Genomic DNA, 21,975 nt, shown 5'->3' on the forward strand with positions numbered 1-21,975 from the left:
AATTCTTAATCTGATTTAATATATACAGTACTTTAAGGAAAGGGGGGGGGGGGGGGAGGGAGAAAAAAGTTAAGGTCATGACTTTGCCAACATTTTATTAACAGCAAAATGTGATAGAGAAAGTACGTACAGATGAATACAAACATGAACATCTCAAAAAAAATCGGATAACCGAAATAAAATTAAATTACTGTTTGCACCACGTCGTGCGTCCATTACCTGCTAGAGATTGATCCAACACAGCCACACCCTTTATCTGGTACATGTCCCTTTTTAAATACTTTTCTTCGCAAAAAAAAAAAACACGCCAGTATTTAAAAGCAAAGTGATTGGATTAGGTCTTAAAAATGGTACAAAAGTCAGGAGCAGAAAATACAAAAAGAAAAGATCATACCGGACCTAAACCACTTCCAACAAAAGAAAAATCGGAAACACAGGGGTGAAGAGGGGGTATGAGAATAGGCCCCCCAACCCATTTTTCTGTGAATTTCAGCCCAAAAATTAGTTTACAGTCTACTCATATGCCGCACAACCCTCAGGTGCCAAAACAACTTTTCCCCATAGTGAAAGACAAAATTAGAACATTTTATAAGTTATATCAACTTTCAATATGCCTTGAAATGGATTCTGGGGAGAGCGAGAAGGCCATCATGTGGAAGGAGGGTGGTAGTACTGTCCGTAGTTCCACGTGTTCTGGTAGTTGTAATGCTACATAAAAAAATAAAAAATAAATACAGATTTCAGGCTCATGCAAAAGTGCTGGACGTTCAATGACATTCACACAGGATGCACTATAGAGATTCAGTGTGGGGACGCAGTACATGTTAATGTGGGATATATCCTTTGGCGTTCCTCCAGAAGGGATGCAAATGAGCTCTTATCAAGCTCTGCATCTAATGTCACCAGATGTAAGGCAGCTATCCTATAAGTCAACGTTTGAGCCTTTAAATAGGCCCCAAACCAACTTCGAAAATAACTAAGGCTACTTTCACACTGGCGTTTCTGGGTCCGCCTGTGAGATCCGATTCAGGGCTCTCACAAGCGGCCCAAACCAGATCAGTTCAGGCCCAATGCATTCTGAATGGATAAGAATCAGTTTAGAATTTATAAAATTTGGCTGCGTTTGGTTGGTCTCAGTTGCGTTTTTTTTAGACCGTCACTAAAACGCAGCTTGCAGTGTTTTGGTGACCGTCTGACTATGCGGAGCCTAACGGATCCGTCTAGACTTACAATGTAAGTCAATAGGGACAGATCAGTTTTTCACTGACAATATGGTGCAATAGGAAACAGATCAGTTCCCCATTGACTTTCAATGTAAGTCAGGACAGATCTGTTTTGACAGACTTTTTTTGAACAAATAATGCAAACAGATGCGTTAACGGATTACAAGCGTTTGCACTATTTGTGCGGATCCATCTGTGCAGATACAAGACGGTTCCGCACAAAACGCAAGTGTGAAAGTAGCACCTCATCTGCAGACAGCTGTTTCAGGGCGATTGCTCTGCACTGATGTTTGCCTAGTACTGTCTTAACCTGGTGAGAGGCCTAGGTCTGGATTTGGGGGTAATATCTCTTCATAGAGAGCACTTTAAATCAGGATGAGGAGTCACAGGCCAGGCAAACGCTCCTCTGGAATTTGTGGAATATATGCAAGTTTCCCATAATTCCACAGGAGCGACGCCTGGCCTCTGAGCCTCCTCATGCCAATTAAGGTGCTCTCCATAAGGACGGTACCCCACAAATCCAGAAGGTTCTTTAATTTATAGGGGGGGAAACAACCCTCAGGTGTTAAGCTTTACAGCAGGGGTTTTAAATTGACCTTTTGCATTATCCCAAATGTTGTAACAAGAACCTTTATGTCCCCACAGGATGATACGTGGGAGTAATCCAAGTAGCTTTTAGACGAGAAAGCAAAAGGAATAATTTTGTGTAGATACAACACGAGTCTAACTTATGCAAGATATTGCAGACTAAGAACATTGATTACACAGTATATAATTCAAAATTTTGATAACCAGTATTTGAAACTATAAATTAACTTTTTTTTAAATGTTCTCATTAGTGTAGAGCACAAAATCAGGGAGAAAAGGAGGGAAATGCTGCATTTAAAAGGGAACCCGTTAGCACAAAAATGAACCATAAACCGCCAGCAGCGATTCCATCCTGATCTTGTTTCCGGCGCCTGCGTATTGATCCGAGCTGTAGTGTACTTTGTTCCGCGAGTCAACGCGAAGGTGCTCCTGATCCTGTGATGCAGGGTAGTCTTCTCTGAAGCGCTTACCCATGCGCATTGACTCGCTGAAGCCAATTACACTACAGCAGGAATCAATACGCAGGCACCGGAAAACTAGATCATATAGCAAATGCGTGAAATCTCAGGATGGAATCGCACCTGAAAGAATCCAAATTGCCATCAAATGTGAAGGGGGAAGCAAGGGGGTCACTGCATGCTTGACTTCAAGAACCTCCTTTGCATACGACCTGCAGAGGAATAAGTTGTTTTACAGCATTCATGCGCCTCGGACATCTTACACAAGATTAGAAAGCCTGATGTTAACAGCTTTAAAAAAGGTACTGCTGGCGGTTTATGATCATTTTGATGCAGACAGGTTCCCTTTAAGGAGTTTTTCTGGTGAACACCAATTATCCCTCATTCACAGCATAGGAGGAGATGTGTCGGATAGGAGGGCATTCAACCACTGTCACCTCCACTGGTCATGTGATGGGGTAGAAATCACACATGCACGCTGCTGCTCCATTCATCTGCAGATAGAGCCCTGCAGTCTTATCTTCAGCCCGTCCCATACAAGTGAAAGGAGCACAAGCAGACATGCACAACTGTGGCTCCATTTAAAGAGGACACAGGACACCATTCTTGTGATCAACAGGTTTTTAACCACCAGACCCTAACCTGTGGACATGTTGTTCGTGTGAAATGCCTTGAATAATGTGTTCTCTCATTCTCCAGAAGTAGAGACAAAAAAAGTTCTAAACATGGCTTCTTACTATTTGTTCATATTGAAAGGATGAAGGCCTGCTTCTGGCTAGAATACCCCTTTAAAGAAACAAAGCTATATTCACCTATCCACTGTGCCTAACTGCTGGGACTCAACCCGATTGTCAGAAAGGTAATGACTGTTTCTGACTGAACATCACATTAAAGGGGTATTCCCATCACAGATATGGGGGCATATCACTAGGAGGTGGGACCCGCACATATGCCGAGAACTGAGCAGGGAGTGGTGGCTGGAGGGAAAACACAGGGTCCAGCCATCACAAAGCGCTCTCCCCATACAAGCAAATGGACCGCACTTGCAGGGCCACCACTCATTCAGTTCTACGGGGCTGACGAAAATAGCCAAACCAGTGCTCGACTATTTTCGGCAGCCCCGCAGCTGTGCATGTGCCCTCCATCATGCCAGAGGTGGGACCCGCACCCATTAGACAATGGGGCGAGTCCCCATTGTCTGTGATGGAAATACCTCTAACTCCCAGACAAACCTTTTGATTACTTGACTCCAGAACATGCCTTTTAACACGCTCAGAGGTAACATACCTGGTACCAGTTTGCATAGTTATTATATGCTGGTTGAACTGCAGCAGTGGTTGTAGCAACCATTGGAGTTGCAGCCATTGGAGCAGCAGCCATTACTGCACCATCCTCTGTGTGCAATCTCTTAGCATCCTGCTGTTCTAACCTGCAATAGACAAAAGTCAGTGTGCAAATATGGAAAATGCAAAAACAAGAACATGCCAGATCCCTGCAGATCAAGTGTCTGGCAGCAGCTCATCCCCTCCTGTCATTAAAATAAGCATGTCTAGTAATTATACACCAACAAACAGCCATCTTGTGTATGGCCAGCTTGAGTCCATTGATGCCAACATGAAAACCTAGGATCAAGCAGTAAAGTGAATGACATTTACAACAAAGGGTCACTTTGAACTATGAATGTGCCACTCAATGAACAGTCCTGTACAGCAGCCACCTGACCTCTTACTAAATACCTGTTGACATCCCATTAACTGCCATTACTCCATGAGGCACAGAAAATACCGTACCCAATTAAATTCTGGAATACAAATCTAAGGCTGCATTCACATGTGTCTTGTACAGTTCATGTGACTGCCGCATATTCCTGAACAGACTGCAGTTCAAGTGAGCACAACTCACTGTGTCAGTCCTCTATAATGCTGTGAATTCCAGCCCAACCATGAATCTACTGCCCCGTACGCGACTAATGCTGTGAGTACAGGACAGTAGACCCGCACTCACAGCATAAGAGATCACAGAGATGCAGCGAGTTCGGCTCACATAAAGGTCTGGAAAATGTCGCAGTCCCATGGACTGCATTTAAGAAACTGCACACGACCCATGCAGCCTGAATTTCAACCCTGATCCGAATGTTTAACCACCTCCGGACCGCCTAACACACATGTGCGTTCCGGAGGTGGCAGCGCTGCGCACAGTCACGCATATACGCGTCATCTCGCGAGACGCGAGATGACGCGAGTATGCGCCCGCGCGTGCGCAGTTCGCGCCGGCATTTAATCGAGAAGTATTTCGTCAGCAACCTGCCAGCCAATGATCGTGGCTGGCAGGTTGCTGATTTTTAAAAAAGCCAATCAAAGTGCCAGATAGCAGATCATATTTGTAAATATGATCTGTTATATGGCTGCCTGCTCCTCTGCTGGTTCTTTTCGTCGGTTGGATCCAGCAGAGGAGCAGGCTTCACAGTGAGTACACCAAACACTACACTATAGCCCCTGATCACCCCCCTGAACCCCAATTAACCCTTTGATCACCCCTGTCAATCACAAGTGAAAAGAAAAAAGTGATCAGTGCAAACTGTCACTTTTTTTTTTCACGGTTATTGACCGTTAGGTTTTAGGTATAGTTTAGGTCCCTTGGTTAGGTAGTTAGGGATCAGTTAGCGCCCAGCCCACCGCACCGCAGTCCGTTATTCGCTGATTAGCGTATCGCTAATCAGCATTTGTACTTTTATAGTATCTGGAAGTGATCAAAACTGATCACGGTCAGATCTATAATTGTATTAGTGTCACTTTAGTTCGCCCTCCACCCAAAACGCAGTGTTTGCCCGATCAGGCCTGATCGGTCGCCCACACGTGCGTTCGCCCACACCCGCCCCACCGCAGTGACAAAAAAAATATTTTTTTTTGATCACTGCACATTCACTTTACACGCACTGCGGCGATAAAAAAAATCAGTTTTGATATTTTTTATCAACCGCAGCGGCCTCCGGTACTTCGCTAGCCTCCCCTTTGTAAGACAGGCTTGCTTTTTTTTTCTTGGGTAGTCTCAGGGAATACCCCTAAATTTAGTTGCCCACATGTCTAACAGGGGGTATTCCTCTGAAGAGGCCTACAGGCTTCTGACCCAGTCGGATGAGGAGTGGGAACCCTCATCTGATGAATCCAGCGGGTCAGAATACGAACCTGTAGAAAGCAGTGGCTCTCTGACCCAAAGTTCGGACGAGGAGGCTGAGGTCCCTGATACCACCAGGCGTACCCGGCCCCGTGTCGCTAGACCGCAGGTTGCGCAGGATCCGCTTCAAGAGCAGCAGAGTGGGGCTGGTGCTGTCGGATTACGTGGTGAGGCATACACCAGCAGCCCAGCCCTCCCTGGACCTAGTACCAGCACTGCCGTACAACCTGGTGAAGTAGCGAGCACCAGAAGGGCAGTTGAAGCTGGTACGGTGGCACGTGCAGTAGTGACCCCGTCGCAGCCACCGCAAAGACGTGCCCGTAGAGCCCCTAGAATCCCAGAGGTGCTGGCAAACCCTGATTGGCAGTCCCCAACTTCAGCCGCACCTGTAGTTTTCCCTTTCACTGCCCAGTCTGGAGTTCGGGTTGAGACGGCTCAGATCGGTTCGGCCCTGGGATTTTTTGAGCTGTTCTTGACTGCGGAGCTTTTAGACATAGTTGTGGCCGAAACAAACAGGTATGCCACACAATTTATCACCGCTAACCCGGGAAGCTTTTATGCCCAGCCTTTCCGGTGGAAACCAGTCCAAGTTTCCGAACTTAAAACTTTTCTGGGCCTCCTCCTCAACATGGGCCTGACAAAAAAGCATGAATTGCGGTCATATTGGTCCACGAACCCGATTCATCACATGCCCATGTTCTCTGCTGCCATGTCCAGGGCACGTTTTGAGGCCATCCTGCGGTTCCTGCACTTTAGTGACAACACCGCCTCCCGTCCCAGGGGCCACCCTGCTTTTGACCGGCTCCACAAAATTCGGCCCCTCATAGACCATTTCAACCAGAAATTTGCAGATATTTATACCCCAGAGCAAAACATCTGCATAGACGAGTCCCTGATACATTTTACCGGGCGCCTTGGCTTCAAACAATACATCCCAAGCAAGCGCGCCCGGTATGGGGTCAAATTGTATAAGCTCTGTGAAAGGGCCACAGGCTATACCCACAAATTTCGGGTCTATGAGGGAAAAGATCAGACCCTGGAGCCGGTCGGTTGCCCTGACTACCTGGGGAGCAGTGGGAAGACAGTTTGGGACTTGGTGTCACCCTTATTCGGCAAGGGGTACCATCTTTATGTGGACAATTTTTACACAAGTGTGGCCCTCTTTAGGCATTTGTTTCTAGAACGGATTGGCGCCTGTGGTACCGCGCGAACTAGTCGCGCGGGCTTCCCCCAACGGCTCGTTACCACCCGTCTTGCAAGGGGGCAGAGGGCCGCACTGTGTAACGAAGAACTGCTCGCGGTGAAATGGAGAGACAAGCGTGACGTTTACATGCTCTCCTCCATTCACGCAGACACGACAATACAAATTGAGCGAGCAACCCGTGTCATTGAAAAGCCCCTCTCAGTCCACGACTATAACCTCCACATGGGAGGGGTCGACTTCAATGACCAGATGTTGTCTCCGTATTTAGTTTCCCGACGCACCAGACGCTGGTATAAGAAGGTGTCTGTATATTTAATTCAATTGGCTCTGTACAATAGTTTTGTTCTCTACAGTAAGGCTGGGAGAACTGGATCCTTCCTCAAATTTCAGGAAGAGATCATCGAGAACCTCCTGTATCCAGGAGGTTCCGTGGCCCCAACCACCAGTGTAGTTAGCCGTCTACACGAGCGACATTTCCCCAATGTCGTTCCTGGTACCTCAACCCAACAGTCACCCCGAAAAAGATGTCGTGTCTGTAGCAGGAGTGGAATAAGGCGTGACACCCGCTATTTCTGTCCTGACTGTCCGGACCACCCTGCCCTATGCTTTGGAGAGTGTTTCCGGAAGTACCACTCACAGGTACACTATTAGCATAGGGATCATCTCACCAGGACAGGCACACAGGGCTATTAGGGCCCATTCACTCACTGCTGCTGCAAACGTCTCCTTTCACATGGGACAAAGTGCATAACGCACTTCGCCACATCTTTGGGCGATTTGCGCTTTGCACATTGACCCATGGGGAAGGAGAGGTTTGTTCTATAAAGGTAAAAAAAAACAAAAAAAAAAAAAACACACCAGTAAGCAAACACGTTAATGTTCAGTTCAAAAAGTTTAAGTTACATGTTCTGTTGCAAAGTTAATAAAATTATTGCGTTGCGGCCTGGTTTTCTCTTTTTTTTTTTTGTCTTTTTACCTTCCAGATGGACCAACCGATCGACCAGCTGCAGCACCGATGTGCATTCTGACAGAAGCATTGCGCTGCTGTCAGATTACACGCAAGTCGGTGTATGCGGCGCTGCAAGACGGGATTTTCTCCTCTGCAGTGACAGATACGTTTGCCGAGGCATACGAGCTGAGGCGGCGTTCCTATGCTTTGGCAAGCACTGTGTATGTGTATAATATATATATATATATATATATATATATATATATATATATATATATATATATATATATATATATATATATATATATATATATATATATATATATATATATAATCCCGGCAATGATTTATTCATCCACATCGATTGATGTGAATGGAGAATTCTGGTTTGCCAGGGCATACGAGCTAAGTGGGTATGGATGTAGGGCGGAGCTCCTATGTCCTGGCAGACGCCTTTCCCCTCCATTTTTTTTTTTGGCAGAGATTTTTTCATCCACATTGATCGATGCGAATGAAGAAATCTGTGCCGTTCATTTTTTTCTTTCAGCCCAGAGGCTGAACGGAAAAAAAAAATCTCATTACCTGTATGCTCAATATAAGGAGAATAGCAGAAACTCCTAATGCTGGCCATACATGTAATGATTGCGGAGACCCTCAAATGCCAGGGCAGTACAAACACCCCACAACTGACCCCATTTTGGAAAGAAGACACCCCAAGGTATTTGCTGAGGGGCATATTGAGTCCATGAAAGATTTAAATTTTTGTCCTAAGTTAGCGGAAAGTGAGACTTTGTGAGAAAAAAAAATAAAATAATCAATTTCCGCTAACTTATGCAAAAAAAATAAAAATTCTATGAACTTGCCAGGCCCCTCATTGGATACCTTGGGGTGTCTTCTTTCCAAAGTGGGGTCACATGTGGGGTATTTATACTGCCCTGGCTTTTTAGGGGCCCTAAAGCGTGAGAAGAAGTCTGGGATCCAAATGTCTAAAAATGCCCTCCTAAAAGGAATTTGGGCCCCTTTGCGCATCTAGGCTGCAAAAAAGTGTCACACATCTGGTATCGCCGTACTCAGGAGAAGTTGGGGAATGTGTTTTGGGGTGTCATTTTACATATACCCATGCTGGGTGAGAAAAATATCTTGGTCAAATGCCAACTTTGTATAAAAAAATGGGAAAAGTTGTCTTTTGCCAAGATATTTCTCTCACCCAGCATGGGTATATGTAAAATGACACCCCAAAACACATTCCCCAACTTCTCCTGAGTACGGCGATACCAGATGTGTGACACTTTTTTGATGCCAAGGTGGGCAAAGGGGCACATATTCCAAAGTGCACCTTTCGGATTTCACCGGTCATTTTTTACAGATTTTGATTGCAAAGTACTTCTCACACATATGGGCCCCTAAATTGCCAGGGCAGTATAACTACGCCACAAGTGACCCCATTTTGGAAAGAAGACACCCCAAGGTATTCCGTGAGGGGCATGGCGAGTTCCTAGAATTTTTTATTTTTTGTCGCAAGTTAGTGGAATATGAGACTTTGTAAGGAAAAAAGAGAAAAAAAAAAAAATCATCATTTTCCGCTAACTTGTGACAAAAAATAAAAAATTCTAGGAACTCGCAGTGCCCCTCACGGAATACCTTGGGGTGTCTTCTTTCCAAAATGGGGTCACTTGTGGCGTAGTTATACTGCCCTGGCAATTTAGGGGCCCAAATGTGTGAGAAGTACCTTGCAATCAAAATGTGTAAAAAATGGCCTGCAAAATCTGAAAGGTGCACTTTGGAATATGTGCCCCTTTGCCCACCTTGGCAGCAAAAAAGTGTGACACATCTGGTATCGCCGTACTCAGGAGAAGTTGGGGAATGTGTTTTGGGGTGTCATTTTACATATACCCATGCTGGGTGAGAGAAATATCTTGGCAAAAGACAACTTTTCCCATTTTTTTATACAAAGTTGGCATTTGACCAAGATATTTTTCTCACCCAGCATGGGTATATGTAAAATGACACCCCAAAACACATTCCCCAACTTCTCCTGAGTACGGCGATACCAGATGTGTCACACTTTTTTGCTGCCAAGGTGGGCAAAGGGGCACATATTCCAAAGTGCACCTTTTGGATTTCACCGGTCATTTTTTACACATTTTGATTGCAAAGTTCTTCTCACACATTTGGGCCCCTAAATTGCCAGGGCAGTATAACTACCCCACAAGTGACCCCATTTTGGAAAGAAGACACCCCAAGGTATTCCGTGAGGGGCATGGCGAGTTCCTAGAATTTTTTATTTTTTGTCGCAAGTTAGTGGAATATGAGACTTTGTAAGAAAAAATAAAAAAAATAAAATCATCATCATTTTCCGCTAACTTGTGACAAAAAATAAAAAGTTCTATGAACTCACTATGCCCATCAGCGAATACCTTAGGGTGTCTACTTTCCGAAATGGGGTCATTTGTGGGGTTTTTCTACTGTTTGGGCATTGTAGAACCTCAGGAATCATGACAGGTGCTCAGAAAGTCAGAGCTGTTTCAAAAAGCGGAAATTCACATTTTTGTACCATAGTTTGTAAATGCTATAACTTTTACCCAAACCATTTTTTTTTTGCCCAAACATTTTTTTTTTATCAAAGACATGTAGAACAATAAATTTGGCGAAAAATTTATATATGGATGTCGTTTTTTTTTGCAAAATTTTACAGCTGAAAGTGAAAAATGTCATTTTTTTGCAAAAAAATCGTTACATTTTGATTAATAACAAAAAAAGTAAAAATGCCAGCAGCAATGAAATACCACCAAATGAAAGCTCTATTAGTGAGAAGAAAAGGAGGTAAAATTCATTTGTATGGTAAGTTGCATGACCGAGCGATAAACGGTGAAAGTAGTGTAGTGCCGAAGTGTAAAAAGTGCTCTGGTCATGAAGGGGGTTTCACCTAGCGGGGCTGAAGTGGTTAAAGGGAACCTGTCACCGGGTTTTTGTGTATAGAGCTGAGGACATGGGTTGCTAGATGGCCGCTAGCACATCCGCAATACCCAATCCCCATAGTTCTGTGTGCTTTTATTGTGTAAAAAAACCTGATTTGATACATATGCAAATTAACCTGAGATGAGTCCTGTATGTGAGATGAGTCAGGGACAGGACTCATCTCAGGTTAATTTGCATATGTATCAAATCATTTTTTTTTTTACACAATAAAAGCACACAGAGCTATGGGGACTGGGTATTGAGGATGTGCTAGCGGCCATCTAGCAACCCATGTCCTCAGCTCTATACACAAAAACCCGGTGACAGGTTCCCTTTAAGGATAGAAAACAAAGTGTCTGCAAAAGATTAACTTACCCATTCTCAGCTTTCCTTTTCAGAATTTCCTGCTCTCTTAAAAGCCTCTGGTGCTCATCATAAGTGGTCAACAACCTGAAACAAAAGTTGTCGCAATTATTATTGACCTGAAATGAATCAAACATGAATTGCTATGTTTAATAGTATGGCATCTGCCATCTTGTGATATGTCCATGTTGTGCGAGTTTATGGAAAGGCCACACGTTCCTAAAGTGTATTCTCATATTTTCCTCTATAATTGTGCCAGTTTGGGAGGGTACTCCTCGTCTTTTAAAAGATTTATATTTAAAGATAAAGCATGAGGAAGTTAGTATGTTCTCAACATCTGGTACAAATCGCCCCTACAGCTTGCTGTCTGTTAATGAAGCAGGGGGTGAGCAAATAGAGGAATAAGATAAACGAAAACCTCTACCTCTATCTCAAGCCTTTTCCCATTGAGTGTGCACCTATCCTCTGGATAGATCAGCATCTGATCGGGGGGGGGGGGGGGGGGGGGTCCGACACCCTCACCGATCATCTGTTTGAGAAAGTAGCGGTGCTCCAGCAGCGCCGTGACCTTCTCACCGTTTATTGCTGGCCCAGTGACGTCATGACTACTATCAAATGGCCTGGGCGGGGCTAAGCTCCATTCAAGTGAACAGAGCTTAGCCCCGCCCAGGCAAGTTGATACTAGTCGTGACGTCACTGGGCCTGCGGTAAACAGCGAGAAGGCCGCGGCGCTGCTGGAGGGCCGCTGCCTTCTCAAACAGATGATCAGCAGGGGTCCCGGTGTCGGACCCCCGCCGATCAGAAGCTGATGATCTATCCAGAGGAGTACAAGATAAGATCAGTTAAGTATAAGATAATCAATAGGATATATGGTATTATGCATGTTAAATGTTATAATTGGATTTTTTGTACTCACCGTAAAATCCTTTTCTCGTAGTAGGCATTGGGGGACACAGCACCATGGGTATATGTCCAACTACCACTAGGAGGCACTAGACACAAAAAGTGTTGGCTCCTCCCAGGTGGGCTATACCCTCTCCACAGGCACGAGGCTATTCAGTTTGTACCAAAAGCAGTAGGAGAGAGAAGAAAAGCAAGGAACCAACAACTCCCGTACCGGGAAAGATCAAGAGACCAGCCCGGAGAAGCGGAAGAAAAAACATAGGGAGGGATCTGTGTCCCCCAATGCCTACTACGAGAAAAGGATTTTACGGTGAGTACAAAAAATCCAATTTTCTCGTGCATGGCATTGGGGGACACAGCACCATGGGACGTCCCAAAGCAGTCCCTGAGGGAGGGAAAAGAAGAGACGCGCCACCGGTTGGGCATACAGGTGCAGGAGAACCATGTGACCCAACGGGAAAAAACACGAGATGGGCAAGAGGTTCCATAACAAGGAAGAAACCTCAGAAGAAGCAGGGAAGACTGCCAGCACCCCAGGACAAATGACTGGAAGAAAATCCCAAATGCAAGAAGGTGGCAAAAGGAAACAGAGCGCAGCCAAGGGCTGGAGAAAAAATTAGGACAGCACCGCGTGGTGAAACTACCCAACGCTCTACATTGTTCCAGACCCAAAAAAACCTGTGGCCATCCCCTGAAAGGCCAGGGGAGAAAAGAAACAGGGAAGCACTGAAAACCAAACGAGTGGGGGAGCCATAGCAAGGCTCACATGTGAAGGGAGGGGACTCCCCTCACCGCAAGGCCAGGAAAGAAGCTAAGCGCCCCATGTAAAGGTGAAAACCCAAGGCTGCTAGAGGAAACCGCCAACCCTGGAGAAGGAGGGGGTTGTAGGTAAAAAACCAGGAAAAGAACGATAGCTCCTGCGTCCCCAAAAACAGGAGACGAGGCGCAAGCCTCCGAAAACAAGATATCACCGTGAAGCGTAAGACCAGAGGAAACACTGGGCATGTGAAGTATCATGGAAAAAAGAAGCCAGATACAGGCCAGGCAACCTCGGCAGGACACACTGGACTGAGAGACATGGGAGTAGAAGGAGAGCACTCCAAAAAACCTAAAGAGGAAAGGTCCTACAACAGGAGGAGGTCCCTCCCGAAGGAGACCATACGGTGGAACTGCAAACCGCAGCACTAAACCACTCAATACCAGGTACTTGACGTGGGAGGCTGGAAAAAGAGACACAAATCCCAAGAGGACCTCAAATGAACAGGGACAGGGACTCCAGAAAGGAGTACCCAGTATGGGCTCACAAGGAACCAGAAGCTGAACCACCAGAAGACAACGCAAGCCAGAATATCCAGGAAAGGCGAAAAGAAACCACCATAGGGGAAGGGGCATTGGCCATGGACAACTAGCCGTACCAAGAATATTGACCAGCAAACCTTAAACATTGTCCCAGAGAGGGCAAGTACAGCAGCTCGGGATGTACCACAAAACGACAGACATCCATATGCATAAGGAATGCAGAAGTCGCCATGAAAAAACCGGGGTAGCCTACATAGAAATGTAGAAACCAGCTGCGACCGGCATACAGAAAACTTCCAGGGGGGAGAAAGCACCAGACAGGTGCAGACGACGGCAAGGTCCAAGAGGACTGCCCCTCCGCCATGTAGCACAACTAAGCAGAAAATACAAGGGAATACCGAAAACACCTGGACCCAAAAGGAACTACGGGGCCCTGTCCGATACCAGAGCAATCAGCTGAAAATTCAGACAGGTGTGTGTGGCGCTCAGAGGTCCTGTCCTTGACCCATCAGGGAGGACGTCCAGCAATGATAAAAGCCGTGGACCCAGAAGGATTCCGTGTGGCGGACATCCAGCGATGACAGAAAACCGCAGCCGCGGCCGATGCCACCAGCTACGTGTCCAAACAAGGTAGAAGATCCAGTGGAGATCCTTGTACTTCACCAGGAATGGGCCGCTCAGCAATTAGGAAACAACGCGAGTACTCCCCTATAACATGGGGTAACGCGGAGCACAGCATACCGTAGTACCGTAAAGAGAAGGCAAGAGCAACTACAGCACGAAGGCCAACAACCACCTGGCCACGGAGTAGGGAGCGTGGTTGAATGAGGACCACCCGCCGGATCAGACAGATCAGTCATATACTGGAGCTACCAGAAGTAGCAGTAGACCGACAAGGTGGGGGTTGGGCTGGCCCACACCTGCCAGACATGGAAACCATGCACACGCTGAACGAAGGGGGCCTGGTGCAGACAGTGCCTTGAGAGGTAGAAGGAGACCAATGAGCGCGACAGTAAAGGAGTGGCAGATGTATGGAAGAACCAAATGGATGGAACCAACATCCGCAGCACAGATTAGAACCCGTGGGCAGAAAACACCCAGTGATACAGAAACTGTCTGAGCTACAGACCGCACCACAGGGCCCAGCGCTTGGGGTACTACAAACACACGCCTAAAATATGGGCAAAGTGGCTGCATGTTGCCAACTAAGGAGAGTGGAAACATAGCCACAGCATCTGGGAATGAGACAGCATACGGAGGGTACAGGTACACAACCTGTAAAGTAGAAATATGGCTGTGTTAGAGGAACTACATTTAAGATCGAAGCAATGTGGCCGCATGGTGCACCCTAGACCCAGAGAGGTGCAACAGCAACCGCGTTAACAATGGAACCCAGTAGGGCCGCACGGTACCACAAAGAACAAGACAGGTGCACACCACAATCAGGTAGGTGCAATGGCAACAGAAACAGGGCCGCATAGCACACCCTAGAAGCCAGACAGGTTGAACGGCTGCAGCATCGGAGACGGTTCAGGGACTCTACCCATGAAGGGAGTAAGATGGCCGTTTGGTGCACACTATGATGAGGTAGGTGCAATGGCCACGGCAATAGGAGGAGGCCTCAATATCTCGTCCTGTAAGGAGAGAAAATGCCACATGGAACACCATAAAGCCGGACAGGAGGAACGGCTACCGCATCCGGAGATGGCTCAGGTACTCCACCTGTTAAGGGATCAAGGCGGCAGGGAACAGACAGGTAACTGAACCGGACAGGGGCAATTCTACGGCAATTGAAAGTGGCCTCTATATTCCGCCCGTAGGGAGAAATGTTGCCGCATGGAACACAACAGAGCCCGCCAGAGGTATCGGCTACAGCACCGGTGATGGCGTAGGTACTCTACCTGTGAAGGAAGCAAATTGGCTGGGAACAGACAGGCGCAATTGCAGCGGCAATTAAAGGCAGCCTGTATATCTCGCCAGGAAGGGAGAAATAGTGTCGCATGGAACACCATAGCGCCAAGCCAGGGGAATCGGCTACAGCATCAGGAGATGGTGTAGGTACTCCACCTATGACAGGAGCAAAGTGGCTGGGAACAGACAGGTGCAATTGCAACGGCAATTGAAGCGGCCTGTATATCTCACCCGGAAGGGAGAAATAGTGCTGTATGGAACACCATAGAGCCAGCCAGGAGTAATGGCTCCTGTAGGTACACTACCTAAGAAAAGGGGCAAGGCGGCTGTACAATTGCTCTGAACTCACCAACCTACAGGAGGCGATAGCCGAGCTAACCGCTTGCCCAGAACAGGAACTCCCTGTAATGAGGTAGAGTGGCGAACACCAACACCAGGATGGGAACCCCACGGAAACACTCTCAAATGTGTAGAGGATAACCCCTGGTATAGGGGAACCAGGAAGGCTTGTCAGGGACAGCCTATGGCAGTGGTGCAGGAACCCCCCTGTTAAGGAGAAGGCGTACGTATCAGACACCGGGTAGGTGACTCAGTATGCTAAACACGGGGACGGCTGCCTTACCTGTGCGGTTGAATACCTGTGCGGTCAGGGGAGCACCATCCGAAAATCCACTAGAGGGGATACCAACCCTGTTTAGGTAGGAGAGGTTCCTCCGTGCACGTAGTCTTGACCTCCCAGAGGGCTTCTATATGGAGGAAGACCGCCTGATGCTCTGTTCCGAGGGAATCGGTGCAGAGGTGTCCCCAGAGGCAACGGATGGGGTGACAGGAAGGATTCGTCACCAGCCTCAGGCCTGTCCTGGGGGGGATCCGAGGATGCCGAGGAGGGGTGGGACCCCGTTGAGACCACCCGAGGGTGTACTGTGAGCTACCCCTCGCCGAACCCGGGTGCAGGTACCCCTAACTGAGCATGCCCCATCTGCAGGGAGGACCCTGGGAGGGCAGAGGTGGCCGCAATTTGGGTTGGTAGCGTTCCAGCGACACTGCCAGGGAGAGTCGGCCAAGGTTCCCATGGCATTGACACGGAGGGACCCATTCATGGGGAACCTACACAAAAAGATTGTTCAGGGAAAACAATGGGATCTGGGAAGAGGTACTGCACACCAGCAGGGACAGGATGACCACATGGCAGCCATTGTAGACAGCGGACGCACGTGAAAACACGTGGCGACCGAGGAGCTGTTGGGAGAAGAGATGCTCAAAAAGCAGCCAGCAGAGGCTGTCTATCCTGACCCGGACGCAGTGTTCCCCCAAAGAGGTGCAGCAGCAGCTGTTCCCCAAAAAAGAGGTGGTCAGTAGGGCTGCAGGGGACATGAAGCAATCGAGGGGTTAACCACCCCCTCCAACAGAAAAAACATGTTAGCCCAGGAAAGGGTGAGGAGATAGCTCCTCCCGAGGGCCGGGCGGGGCTCAGAAAAGCCCGGGAAGCAAGGGGGAGGGGCCGGGAAGATTGCGGCCTAGCAGGCCCAAAAGCCGGGGCCTCGATTTATGAGGCGGCCGGGAATGGAGCAAGGGGGGCGGGGCGAACCGCGGCCGACAGAGGGCCCACCGAACCATAAAAATAGGTGAGTAGGGTAGGGGGGGAGAAGCGACACCTGGGGATAGGCAGATCAGGGCAAACAGAGCACCTGGGAGCCGGGGACAGGCCATAGAAGATGAGGCCTAGTCCCGGCAGAAGCCGGGGACTAAAGTAGCGGGGAAGCCAGGGAGAGACTGTGGCCAGGGAGGAGAGAAAAGACCAACCGAGGGGGAAAAGAAGGGAGGAAAAAAATGAATATAACCCCCCCAGGAGGGGGAGGGGGTTGGCTAGGAGGAACGAAGAGGCTCCCCAGGACCCCCAGCTAAGGTGGATCCCATCCCCCTGGCCACAGAAGGGAACCTAACCCTGGGGCAGGGACACAGGGACAGGGGAGTATACTCACCATCCGATATACTCACCATCCGATGTCTTCGGGCGCAGCACGGTCACCCCTTCGGCAGACTCAACACGGGAACCGTGGGAATGCCGGCAAGCCACTGCGGATGCAGTCCGTGGGGACTGGGTGACCGGCGATGGTACCGAAGTACGCGCCCGCAGGGGGGGCAACTAAAGTGGAACACGATGGAGCCCCAGCCTGCAGCAGGTATAACGGTGGAAAAAAACCGACCTGCGGAAGAGAGAAAAAAAGAATAAAAATAAACAGCAGAACCTGCAAAAAAGCAGGACAGGTCTGCCTCCTACGGACACTAGACTAAAACTGAATAGCCTCGTGCCTGTGGAGAGGGTATAGCCCACCTGGGAGGAGCCAACACTTTTTGTGTCTAGTGCCTCCTAGTGGTAGTTGGACATATACCCATGGTGCTGTGTCCCCCAATGCCATGCACGAGAAAAAAGATATATAATACATATATATTCTTATATAATTCCTCTACGAATGCTTCCACCCCTAAAATATATCGCTAGAAGTGTAAGAATTAATCCCTCTAGCTTTGATTTAAATTTCCAGATGTCAGGTGTGTGTAGTGAAGATGAAGTAAGATTTGCATAGTTAACTCTTTAGGGCATGATGCTTATGATTTATAAAACAGTGCCACCTAAGTATGAGTAGGTAACACTACACCAGTAGCAAAAGTGCTTTCTGGGTAGTGTTATGACATCACATTCCTCATCAATGTACACACCTATCCAACAATGATTGGAAAGTTCCAAACTAAGGAGGCGTGTTCATCTTATAAGTTTTTAGTTAAGAACCCACATAGAGGGGGTATAAAAGGAGGAAGAAGCCCAAAGGGACCAAGCAACCAGGAGATTAGAAAAGCAAAGAGCTAGAAACCTACAGAGGTTAGAAGACAGGTTTAGACACACAAGGACAAGTTGAGCTCTCTAGAGGGGTCTATCAAGATGAAAGCCATGGTGAGATATGCGATTGACCACCCAGCTTTCCTAGGAGCAGAAGTGAGATTCCTACTAGGACTTGATAAGACACAAAGAATGATATTTCATTTTATTAAGACTAAATTTGATAATGTGGGTGAAATTATACCATCTGGGATTGGCTAATAAATAATCTTCAAATTGAGATGTAGTCTTAGAATATTGTGGGGCTTTATTCTACCTGCAGAAAAATCAAGACTCGATCTATAGACGAGATATAGAAGATATATAGTAATATTCTTCGCCAAGCGATATATCTTAAATGGGAAGAACTTGGAACAAGTCTGTGGGAATCTAATAGCTTTGATCATAGATCCCAGTTTGTCTGAATAGCCTTACCAAAGTCATATGTGTGAAAATAGTCCATGATAGGGCGGAAGGATACAGTTCTCTCCAAGTTATATCTTTGAATGGATTTGCCCATTCTGGAAGTCATGTGATGTGTAGTTGGTTACAAGGGGCCGGAATGTATTTAGCATTCCATATTGAGGTCTAGGATTAAACATGCCCATTTCCCGATATCATAAGGTTTCCTCTGAACAGAAGTGATGTATATAACTTCTTTTCCTATTTTGATATCCTAACCTAATAGCTTTGTTATATTGTGACAAGTTACTTCTACTCACATGTATTGTTAAGCTTTTAGCTTTATATCAACGCTGAATATATTCATTTGCATGCATCATTGTGTTTACTTGTTTATAACCTTGTGACCAAGAAAGCTGCATATTTTTTATAATACTTGTGTATTATTGTATAACGCAGAACTACCTTTAGCATTGACCTCATCTCACATCAAAAGAACTTATCTGAGGAAATCGCCGGACTCTGATGTGAATTGTATCGATTAGGTTGTCTACAACTCACTAGGTCATGATTTCAAGAACTTATGACAAATTATATGGTTATTTTATGACCATAATTAATAATTCTTAATTGAATTATTACCGCCTGACAAAGTTGGACTTGTAAACACAATCAAACCATATTTACTAGTGTGGTGGCAACTAGATATTGTTGTAAACCGCACAAATATTTGATGCATGGTTGCATCTTACTCATTTTGGCCTAATCATTTCTTCCATTGGTCTTTATTAAAATATTGAGCGGTTCTGTCCCAAAATGGTTAAAGGGAACCTGTCACCGGGATTTTGTGTATAGAGCTGAGGACATGGGTTGCTAGATGGCCGCTAGCACATCCGCAATATCCAGTCCCCATAGCTCTGTGTGCTTTTGTTTTATTGATACATATGCAAATTACCCTGAGATGTGTCCTGTACATGACATGAGACCAGCATGAAGGAGCCCAGCACCGCCGCGCATCTTCAGAATCTCCTCCTTGCTCCCAGACGTCAGAAAGCTAGAGCGCCGTTATCTCACGATGCGCAGTGTCGGCATAGTGTTCCTTCCCTGTGCTGGCATCAGCCTCAGGGAAGGAACTGCGCATCTCCAGATTACGGCGCTCTAGCTTTGTGACGTCAGGGAGCAGGGAGGAGATTCGGAGGATGCGGGGCGGTGCTGGGCTCCTTCAAGCTGGACTCATCTAAGGTTAATATATAAATATTCTAGGCCTAGCGGCCATCTAGCAGACCTTTTCCTCAGCTCTATACACAAAATCCCGGTGACAGGTTCATTTTTAACTGTTTCATCTATGAATTGTACTGTCACTTTGTGCCGGTCATCTAATGAACCTTATCTGTAAATTACTTAAAGGTCAAACACTTGCCCCCAAAAGGTGTACATAGCCTTTAAGCACAGGGTCAGCTATATAGACGTCCATAAAGTTATTATATACGCTCAGCTCTCAGAGCTGCAATTTAAAAAAGAAATTAGTGAGAGTAGTCAGTGGCCGACAGTCAGCCATTCTGACCGCAATTCATATTGTCAGACTGATAGAGGGCAAAAGACCTTGTTAGGGAATTTCATTACATAAGATGAACTCTCAGGCAGCTGCAATGTGTAGTAAATGTTGCATGAGCTAAATACAATATATATTGTCTTTACTTTCCATCATCATACCTCTTCCTATATATTTAGTTCCCATATTCCCAAAGAAGCTTTTTACTGACCAGAGAGGTAACGCTTGGGGTTCATGCACAACAGTCGGCAAACTGCAAAACATGGATACTGGCCGCATGCATTCCATATTTTGCGGAACAGAACAGTAGCCCTGATGGAAGAGTCCTATCCTTGTCTGTAATGTGGCCAATGCGTTTTATTTTTTAGCTGAACGGCCATACGGAAACAGAATGCACACTCATTTCTGGTTTTCTTTGTGGCCCCATTGAAGTGAATGGTTCCGCATATAAGTCACAAAAAATAATAATACAAGGAACAGACATTGGGGGGAAGCCACATTCGTGTCCATGAGCCCTTACAAAGAGCCTGCAGGCACAGATGCTGGAAGCTGAGGATAAGGCCACTAATACAACACACTACATGAATACAATGCAGTTTTCCAATTAAACACAAACTGTAAAGTAGCCCCAAGAGAAAGGCATCACAATATAACTACTTCCCATATGTCATAGTTCTCTATTAAACTTACCTATTAATGTCTGAACCAAAATCCTCTAAGAACTCTACTTTTCTCTGAGAGAAGGTAATTTTTGTAGTCAAAGGCATTGAGCTTTTTATCACTTTATCGAAAAGTAACAAGATGTTGCTTTCATTTTGTTTCACGTCTCCGCTGAATTCCAGATCAATTAAGTTGAGGTACAGCTTTATGTTTTCCTGCCCAGAAAGAAACACCAGTTAGTATTTTTCTCTCCCTCAAGGGCATACATTTTCATTGCGACTTACCAGGCAATGTCAGCTTAGAGGGACTGCTGTCATCATGTAGTAATAGAAACTACATACAGACGTCACATGTGTCATCACTATTGCCTTGGCTACGTCACACAGAGCGCAGTCTACAAAAGGGTGGGGTAAGCACCCACAAAATATACCTTCAATGTCTACAGGACTTGCTTACTAGGGGCCCTTTAACATGGGCCGAAAGAGGGCAATAAGTGGGAAATAGCAGCTCATTCCAGGTTAGTTAGCTGCATATACACAGCAATGATCGGTGATGCATGAATATAATTTTTATGCTTGCCGGCAAACATCCCTGTTTACACATGAAAACTAGATTTTTGTACTTACCATAAAATCTGTTTCTCGCTAGTTACCATTGGGGGACACAGGACTGTGGGTATAGCTTGCTGCTGCCACTAGGAGGCGAGACTAGGCTAGAACTGTTAACTCCTCCCCTGCAGGCTATACCCCCTCCAGCCAGGAGAGAGCATCTCAGTTTTTATCTTAGTGTAGATATGAGGCAGACTTCCCTGCCTTATGCAGGGCGGCTTACTTAGCTGATTATTTCTCTCCCAACCCACATCTCCTTGGTGGCCCTATTTAAACTTTTCACTGTGTATTCAATTACCCCTTAATTCCACAGTTTTGTTACCTGTACTGCCTACTTTTACCTCTGCTTAAAATCAGGTCGCTATGCAGGGTCCGTCTATGTGTTGGAGGACACACAGCGTGCAAGGTCAGATTACAGACAGCCAGGGACTGTAAGTAAATGATTAAAGCCAGGTCCTCCCAGCAGCTGATAACAGTGCCTGGACTGTGTGCACTTCTCCCTGTCCCTGCGCTTGGCAGACGCTCCCTCACTCAGCAGAGCTGGAGAATGCAGAGCTGAAGCAGCGCAGACCAGGGAAGGGAGATCTGCTGTCTGCTCAGTGTATAAATGAAAGCAACATGTGATAAGAGGACCCCTTTGCGCTGCAGGAGATTAACCCTTTAGGGGGAGGGCTCTGGTTACTGACACTTTTGGGGGGCTATTGTTACTGGCTAGTGAGGGCAGGCGGGATTCGCCTCAGGGCGAGGGCAGTGGCGGCCATCTTAACTGAATAGTGAAATTGCAGTTTTATGCAGACTGGTTGCTAAGGGCTGAATCTTATTAAATATGGGGTAAGTCAGTCTAA

At 46.6% G+C, this 21,975-nt stretch overlaps 1 protein-coding gene and 1 non-coding gene across 6 annotated transcripts in view; both read right to left on the reverse strand.

Annotated features, from left to right (window-relative positions):
- The window catches only part of PRPF39 (pre-mRNA processing factor 39), a 48,718-nt gene continuing 26,743 nt past the window's right edge, over positions 1 to 21,975 (reverse strand). For 4 of the 5 annotated variants that reach the window (XM_044272504.1, XM_044272506.1, XM_044272508.1 and 1 more), the window contains 4 exons: positions 20,553 to 20,737; positions 10,930 to 11,004; positions 3,557 to 3,698; positions 1 to 708 (listed from right to left, as the gene is read on the reverse strand). In XM_044272504.1, the coding sequence (XP_044128439.1) occupies positions 649 to 708; positions 3,557 to 3,698; positions 10,930 to 11,004; positions 20,553 to 20,737 (462 nt within the window). In that variant the 3' untranslated portion in view covers positions 1 to 648. Of the gene's footprint in view, positions 709 to 3,556; positions 3,699 to 10,925; positions 11,005 to 20,552; positions 20,738 to 21,975 lie in introns of those variants that run through there. The other variant, XM_044272505.1, reaches the window with a different exon arrangement.
- Positions 20,808 to 20,892, reverse strand: LOC122922260. Its single transcript, XR_006387117.1, has one exon. It is a non-coding gene; the product is annotated as a small nucleolar RNA SNORD127 (small nucleolar RNA).

This window comes from Bufo gargarizans, chromosome 11, assembly GCF_014858855.1.
Source record: "Bufo gargarizans isolate SCDJY-AF-19 chromosome 11, ASM1485885v1, whole genome shotgun sequence".
NCBI classification, from domain to species: domain Eukaryota; kingdom Metazoa; phylum Chordata; class Amphibia; order Anura; family Bufonidae; genus Bufo; species Bufo gargarizans.